General features: G+C 30.5%; 1 protein-coding gene across 2 annotated transcripts; it reads right to left on the bottom strand.

The window, feature by feature from the left end:
- Positions 1-555: 555 nt before the first annotated feature.
- Positions 556-3,945, bottom strand: LOC125821381 (auxin efflux carrier component 7-like). Of its 2 annotated transcripts, none has more exons than XM_049500794.1 (6): positions 2,467-3,945; positions 2,013-2,322; positions 1,797-1,882; positions 1,133-1,290; positions 878-954; positions 556-778 (listed from the first exon to the last, which is right to left on the bottom strand). In XM_049500794.1, exons 1-6 carry the CDS (start codon positions 3,731-3,733, stop codon positions 712-714), a joined length of 1,965 nt encoding a protein of 654 aa, XP_049356751.1. In that variant the 5' UTR covers positions 3,734-3,945; the 3' UTR covers positions 556-711. The 2 variants fall into 2 exon arrangements, with proteins under 2 accessions (XP_049356751.1, XP_049356752.1); XM_049500795.1 differs by having other exon boundaries at positions 2,013-2,307.
- Positions 3,946-9,187: the final 5,242 nt, after the last annotated feature.

Below are 9,187 nucleotides of genomic sequence, written 5' to 3'. Positions count from 1 at the left end.
GAGGTGAAAATTCTAACTTTGAATGTGAGATGTCTCTCTTTTTTATGAATACATCATTTTCGAAATATGAAATCTTTTTTTAACACAACACGACAAAAAAATAGTCAGACGTTCATACTGAGTCCAAAAGATCATACCCCTAAAGGATAATATAAACAGTCTATTGATTTCACGACTGGAACATGTAACATGAGATCTTTTGGATCATAGTCTTTAAGAATCTAAAGTAATTTACAATGGAAGTAAACTAGCAAACCAAACTATTACAATTAATAACCTTAGTAAATAAATAAATACACACGGTACGATTGGTTAATTAAACAAAAAAAATACTAAAAATCTAACATTGAAAAGTCAAAATCAATTTGAATTTCTACTAATTGACAATTATTTTTTTCAAATTGATAATTCACACGCGTAATGATTATGGGAATGAAAATATAGACTATAGATTATAATTAATCATCCCTTTTGCTTCCATGTTTTGCTCCTTCTTGTCTTCTCTTTTCTAAATTTTGCAACATTTTTGATGTTTTTTTTTCTTCAAATGGAGGCCTTCAAAAACTAATTTAAGTCAAATTTCTTGTCCTAATGCTCCAAATATCTGGGAATTTTCATGAGTAATTTTAATTAATTCTCATCCCATGAATTAATTAAACCATTAATGATTCCCACTATTGTTTTCCTCCTTTCTTCAATTGACATATATTCTTATAATCCAAGAATAATGTAGTACACTAATGTGATTGGCAACGCTATCAACATCCCGAAAATAACCCTGAAATACGAAGAAAAAAAATCATAAATTATTGCACTATTATATACGTTGTAGTGTAATTTAACTGGTTATAACAGATCGAGAAATAATTTTACTTACGCAGTACTAAGAATAGCTGGATGAACATTGTACTCCTTAGCAAACACAAATGGGACAATCCCTTGTGGCAATGCAGCCTAAAAATATAAAATAACAATTTAAAAAAAATTCAATATATCAAATTATTAAAAATAAATAAAAATTGAACCAGCAATTTTAATGCAACATTTAATAAAGTAGATTATAAATTTGTCATTTCTTTGCCACCAAAAACAATATATTAAAAAAAAAAGGCTATATGAATAATTTATTTACCTGTACAATGGCTACATGAAGAAGAGTACCACGAAGGCCAACAGCAATTGAAGCAGCAGCCATAACTGCTGGGCCAGTTAGAAACCTTACAGCCATTGCAAATGTAGCTACTGTGTTACCACATGCAATGATTTTTGGTTGAAGAGCCATAAACAAACCTACACATAAATTCATCGTGACTCATGAGTTTAACTGAACTTGTTGCTTTCGACTTTAATTATATATACAAATGAAACAACCTAAGTTCAAGACGTGTGTTTTTTTAATTCACAGACTAATTAAAATTCCGAATCCGCCTCTACTAGATAGCTATTGAAACTTCTTCCATTAAATTTCAACTACTAGTAACCAAACCAATGATTAAGTCAAGTAAGGACCCCACGAAGACTATGATTTTGATAATATAACTACCCTATTAATTCTACCATTGGATTTGGATGGTCAAAATTGTAAAACTTAACGTAATAGAAATGGTTTAACATATGAAAGTGAAAGCAAGGTACAATATATAGTTGAAAAATATAAATTCTTTAAATGTTTGATAATGCTAGCGTCAAGAACTCGTATTACATATAACTATAGTTCTCTTTACGAGTTCAGCAAAATACAGTAAAATTTTGATGAGTGAGAATAATTTATTCAGAACGCGATACGATTTACTTACCCAAGCTAAACATAGCCATTCCAAGGCCAGCATCAGAGAGAATGGAGATTGACTTCTCTATAATTTTGGGCATATGCACATGCCATCTAAAAACACAAACAAACAAAACAACTAATTAATTGATGGACAAATTTTAAACTTTTTCCTACTAAAATACTCAGAATGTTTGAAAAAGTTAAGAAAGTAATTAGTTTTTTAAATCCATAAATAGCTTACCTGAATGAGATTAGAGACCAAATCAGACCAATGAGGCTCGAATACGTGTTTGGGTTACGAATAAGCTTACGCCAAACCATGATTAAGATCAAACGAGTCATAACACTTGCTGGAGGCATCTGTTTTCCCATACCAGCATCTTGTCCTCCAGCGAGTTTGGGGTGTAGCTCCGATGTGGAGCTAGACCCCAGTTTAGTCAGTCCGGTGGGTCCCTCTTTTTCGCCTTTTTCTTCATCGCCATCTTTTCCACCACCATTGGCACCTCCAAATGTGAAATCCTCACCACCAAATTCCCCTGTTTGCGGAATGGCTTCAAATATAAAATTATTTAAGTATATATTAAAATAATATTAAAACACACCTCGTCAAGCGGATTTACTTTTAAAAAAATATATATATATTTAAATAGTTTATATTCCGAGTTAATTAGTAAACAAAATAAAGAAAATTGTACCTTTACTGTCTCCATTTTGAGTATGGTCAGAAACCAACATCCGAATTTCTTTGGCTCCATCGGATCGACCCGATTGTTCGTTGGCATTGAAATCATTGCCACCGAACACGTGGAGGCCACCGGCCTCCGATACCGGAGAATTACTAGAGCTCCATACAAACATATGAAGTTCCTTAGCATCATGATTATTAGCTTTAGCATTTGGCTGTTGTTGCTGTTGCTGCTGCTGTTGTTGTACTTCCTGCTTCTGTGTTTGTACATTTGGTTGCTGAGGTTTTGTGCTTTTAGGCACTGCGGAAGAAATTTCAGGGTTCGGGGCAGGATAAGATCCCGGCGCAGGCTGCTGCGCGGGGAAATACCCGAACCTCGGAGAGCTCTGAACTAGACCTCCCGGAGCACAGTTTTCTTCGAAATTAGAGGGTCTCGGAGTCGGACCCCGAGACGATTGTACAGAGTACATATCTGCAGGACCAAAATTGGATAATCTTCCTCCAGGAAAACCCATCATAGAGTAAAAATCGTTATGATTAAAATTAGACCCTCGAGGAGTCGGATTCCTCGAAGAACTAAGACTGTAAATCTCAGCTCCGGTGAGATTCGACGGCCGATGGTCCATAGCAAACGACCTCCGGGACGCATTTGATTTTCTCACAGTAACATGAAGTTTACCATCTTGACCAATTTCAGCGTCTGTTTCGAGAAAATCATGTCCATCTAGAGATACAACATCAGATTCCACTTTAAACGAAACAATTGAAGCAGCAGTTTCTGGGAATTGCTCCATTATAAGCATTTTCGCACCGCGATACTCAAACAAAAAGAGCAAAAGTGTGTACCAAATAATGCACTGCAACACCACTACTTGTATCATGAGACTACCAGAGTACTCACCATACATAGCAATTAACAAAGGAATACCCATCACCAATGTATTCGGCAGTGTTGAAAGAGAAAAAATTGTAATACTCCATTCAAGGCTACCATTTTTAGTTAAATTAGCCCATAGCGAAAGAACAACAAGCATAATTACTTTCTGCAGTGAATCCGCCGCAATGAAACGGAAATTCATTTCATATGGATTATTCATAGCTATGAAATGAAAAGACAACAAAGGAACTGCAAAAATGGCTACGAATCTGTTGATCCCAGAACATTGATCGGGAGAGAAGATTTTCCACCATCGAACAGAACCATAAGCTAATATCATAGCAACATAGAGAGGAACAACTGCTGTTAACACAACATACAGATCGTGCCAAGTGATCATTTTCGCAAAAAAAATTGTCAAATCGAAGAAGAAAAAACCGTTATTTAACTGCAGCACTGTGTATATTGCAGTTGATTCTGCAGTACTGGTGCAGAAGAATTCTGCAGCAAATTGCAGAGAGAGATTAAAAAGGACTGATGAGAAATTAAAGTGTGTGTTTTTTCCTTTTCTTTGGTGGAAGAGGAAAGAAGAAAAAGGAGTGAAATTACATGAAGGTGTAAAATGTGGAAGAATTATATATAGAGAAGAGAGATGAGGGTACCAATGGGGTCATCTGAACCCTCTTCGATAAAAAGAATAGCTAACTTACGTAAATTTCATTATTTTAGAATCTAATTATTTAGATTTACGTTAATTTGTAATATGATAATTCTTCACCATATTTTGGGTCTAAAATATATGTATCTTGTACTAATATAATTAGTGTGTCCAATTAATGGACATAATTGAAAGTCATTAATTAAGAAGCGTGTTTAATTAAGAGATATGACTGAAAGTGTCATTAATTAAGAAAAAATTCACATTTGCATGAACTATTATTCAAATACATGCATATATTTTGTCAGATACATATACATTTAATCAAATATACTGATAAAAAAACTAAATAGATATAATCTTAACTCAATAGTGTGGCGGATACGTCAATAATGTGTCAGATACATGCGTAAATCTCCAATACGTGTGTATGTTTATTCATATACATATACACTTAATGAGATACACTGATAAAAAATGTATACATATAATCTTAATCAATAATATGTCAGATACATCAATAATGTGTTAGATACATCAATAATTCCAATCCAATCTAAAAAGTCTCTTTTCTTCTTCCTTGATAAGGTTTATCACACATAAACTCTCTTATTTGCAACAAATTACATACTATCTTTCTCTTTTGTTCGTCAAATTTGTTGCATTTTTGGATTTCCAAATTTAAGATGCTAAAAATATCTGATGTATCTTCAATAATATATAGTATAAAATATTAAAACTAGTAATATATGTAATTGTTTGAAAGTAGAGATAAATTTAGTATAGGTCAGATGTATGTCTAATAAGGTAGTTTATCCTAAAAAATTATATAACATATGTATGATATTTTTAAAAATTATTTTTATGTATTTATATAAAATTTGAACTCGTGAACATAAGATTAGAAATTGATTTAATGATTGAGAAATTTAAAATTTAGCTTGCAATTCCAAATTTAAATCTTAAACAGTTTATTTTTATTTCTCAAATCCACTTAGTGAATATTCTGAATCCGCTGCTAAATGGAGTGATTGAACTTGGAACTTTGGCAACTTATATTTTAAGAGGAAAAATTGAGTTTTTTGGGGACCAGTTGAATTTTTTAAGATGGGATATTGATAAAGAAAGAAGTTAAGAAAAAAAGGGGTTCAATTTTCTTTTGCTGTCGGGTGGGGTGGGGGTTGGGGTGAGGGGAGGGGGTGTGAGTTGGTTACAAGGTGACCACATAGTGTGGTTAGATTAAAGGGACAATATGAGATATCGAAGTTTCGATTAATCTAAATTAACACATATTATGTTAAACCCATCAAAGAAGAATCACATCACATAATTTTTTTTCGTAATTAAAATTTGAATTCAAAATATTTTATTAAAGATGAAAGGATCGTATTCATGTGAATGCGGACCATTTGCATGTAATATAGTAACGTGGCTAGTATTTGATGGGCCTGGTTTTGTGAGGACGTGGACAACTTTTCTTCTCTATATTTTGTTTTCTTTTTACATTTTCTTTTTGTGTTGTATAAGAAAATTTTATTTGAAGTATCATTATTAAGATTATAAATAGTAATTTAGACTTTTCATTTAAATTAACTCCTTGTAAAAAAAGTAGATAATCGAACCTTATACCATAGACAAATGAATTTTAAACTTTCGGTCAGAACATAATTATTATATTCCTCTGTATAAGGATGTAATAAACTAGCTATTTATTTTATTTTATTTATTTTTGTCAAAAAGTTTCCTATGTTTTAAAGATTAAAAATTTCTGCCAAAGTGAAAAAAAGATGCAGGTTCTCAAGCTGCAATTTTTTATTAAATAAAGTTAGATGAAAATGACATTGGTTCTTGTTCATGAACATTTAAACTACTTTTTCTCTTTTGAATTTGTATCCATAGTTTGATATTCACATTGATAACGGTTGAATTTTAAAAGGTATGGATGAAAAATAAAGAATTGTGACTTTAAGAAGAGTTGTGATTTTAATAAAAGGTTGTGATTTTTATGAAAAATTCTGAATTTTAAGAAGAGTTGTGATTTTAATAAAAAATTGTGGATTTTATGAAAAGTTGTGACTTTAATGAAAAGTTGCGACTTTTACGAAGAGTTGTGACCTTTTTGAGAGATTGTGACATTTCCAAAGGATTGTGAAAAAGATTGTGATCTTTCCAATAAAGCATAATAAACAATTGCTCACACTACTCTTTGTTGTTCATAAATAGATGGATTTCCTTTCATTTTTCAACAATCAATTTTTGGACTTCTTCTTCTACTACTAAATCTAGTATTCTAAATATACTTTATTTCCGAGTGTTTAGCTGACACTGGATTTTTAGGTACCGATACATCGGTGAGTAAAATTGTTCTATCCTAGGAGGATATATTCCATTAACATCGGATACTTGAGGGGAATAATTTTCTTAAGGACACAATGTGCATTTAGTGGGCTCGATTTTCTTCTTTGAGAAAAATATTTTGTATATTATTTCTAATTTGTTTCAGATTCTATTTTATTTATTGGTTTTAAGTTTCTAGTTTTGAAAATATTCTTTAAACTTTGTTGTTTCTTACCAAGTTCTTCAAAGTTATTGTTTTAAGTGTCTTAAGAATATAGGTTGAACAACAACAACTAAATCTATATCCCTATTTACATCCATTTTTAGAGGATGATACTCTTGATATAACTTTTTTCATTTTCAGAAACTTGATTAATCTGAAACCTCTAACTAAAAGTGAAGAGATTTCGAGAACCATTCCACTCCAACACACTATGTACGTAACATGTTACTACTTATTCACTAATTAGAATCTACATCTATATTGATACTAAAACATATTTTAACGACAGAATCATGAGCTTCATTATTCGACTCTAAACTAAATTAAAAACACTCAGCTATAGGATGACAATCCTTCACTCCAGATGGGTAAGTTTCATACCGACAAGACCTCCTATTCCAGAATTCGTTCATTTCACACCAACTAAAGTGAAACTTAATCACCAAAATAGAGTTGTATAAAATCCTAATATAGCTGAACGAAGTGAAAAACCTGTAATATAGAAGCAAAACACTTTGTTTGTAAGAAGAAAAAGTATTAATTAATTTAATTTCTTCACTTTCATAAAATGTACGTAACTTAATCATATTTACCCTCCTTAATTAAAACTATTAATCCCATTGTGTGTTGAACTCTTTAATTTAACAAAACCTTTGTTTAGAAAAAGAAAACAATAGCCAATAATACTCAAATGTTTAGTCAAAATCTAGAATTGAAAAGGTGTATTTAAATTAATTTCTTCTTTATATACTTTTGGGATTAATTATAACATTTCACGTGCTATAGTTTTAGGTGAATCTTGGTCTGTGTCCGTGACCTTTCTTAGGTCCAATAATATCTTATAATTTCCCTAAAATTATAAAATCTTATATACTGTAGTTCAACTAAGACAGATTTTGTAATTTGGTTTGACCAAAATTTAAAAAAAAAATTTCATTTAAAGCCCAATATTTTCTCAAAGATAAAGAGCTAAATCAATAATATCCATATGTCCATATATATATATATATATATATATATTCCTATCTCTTTAGTAATCAAATAAGAACATAACTTGCCTAATATGCAACTGTTTATAAACAGTTTCTTGATATAATATTCCAATATCCTCGGGTTTATGTTGTTTTCTCATAAAATTGACATAATTGTATGTACACATTAATATTATTATGCCCCAAAAGCATATAATGTACTATACATTCAATGGTTAGGCACAAAAAAATCTATTGTATATGTTGAATAGACGAGAATATTAGACATGACAAATGAGTCAGACCCTATTAAACCAATTACGCCTAATACTCAGGAACAAGATCGGTAAGCATAAAGATAAATAGAGTGAGTCACACACCTCAGTGAAAAATATATTGGGATAAATAGCTAATTTCGAAATCATAAGATAATAGAGTAAGTTTTACTATTTCATATCCATACATTATAACACATAATAACCATCATTGTACATTTGCATTGTAATTAATAATATACATATATAATACTATGGTACAATATTGTTTGCTAGAATTTAGTTAATGTTATAATTATATGTCTGTCTCTTAAGAAGAGTAAAGAATGATTTGACATATGAAATGGGACAGGATATACATTATATTCAATTCAAGCATCAATTTTTTTGGTGAAAATTGTAACAAAGATCAAATCAACAAGTATGTATATTATGCTAGTTTCTTTTACAAATAAATCATTTGCATATTAACAAACAATTGAAAGAAAGTTATTCTTTTTCTTTTGTTTTGTTTTTTTATTTTTTGGGTGGGAAAACTAACATATGTCACACTCATGTCTCATGTACCTAAAAGATCAATCAACTTTTATGCCTACATGATTGAGTAATATTATCATATTCATTCATTCAAAAAAAAAAAAAAAAATAGGTAACAATCTTTTCTTGAATTCAATTTCAGTACTCACCACTATATAGGCAACTCTTCTTAAAGTCCCAATTAAAATAAAGTTTGTTTTGGACAATGATTTGACCATAAGAGGACCACCCTTTCCACAAACACCCAATCACCAAACTTCTAATTTAACTACAAGTTAAAAAGAGAAAAACAAAAGGTTCTTCTGCCTAAAGGAAGGATTGGTTAGTTAGAACCATCAAGAATCATATATAATATAGTTTAGATCAATTTAATAATATTTTAAAGATCTAAATCTCACGGGTCAAAATCTGTTAATAGCAATGAACATATATGTTTATTTGCCCGAGTTTATGTGACACAGAATTTGAAGAGTCAAATCATGAAGTTTGCTTTTGACAGCGATTTTATCACATATATATCTTTTAAATACTTTAAATAGAGTATTAGTGATTTTTATATAATTTCTAAATATATAAATTTTATTTTTAAAAGTAATCTTGAAAATTCACTGTCTGAATTCACATTGAAATTAGATGGCTTAACCCTCGTATTCGATGTCACAAGAAGTGGGACCATAGAAATAGCTAGTTTTAAATGTTTGGAGCGTTTGTTTTGTATATGATTAAACTTATAAGTTTTCTTTTAATGGGTAGATTTTTTTTTATTATGTATAAAGGAGTAAGGTTGTGTAATATCAAATTACAAAGCTAAAACTTATATACGTATGAATACCTAAGGATTTGACATATGGTC

This window comes from Solanum verrucosum, unplaced genomic scaffold, assembly GCF_900185275.1.
Source record: "Solanum verrucosum unplaced genomic scaffold, falcon-dt-bn FXZP01000217.1, whole genome shotgun sequence".
Classification (NCBI taxonomy): domain Eukaryota; kingdom Viridiplantae; phylum Streptophyta; class Magnoliopsida; order Solanales; family Solanaceae; genus Solanum; species Solanum verrucosum.
This window is presented reverse-complemented; position numbering and strand designations above follow the sequence as displayed.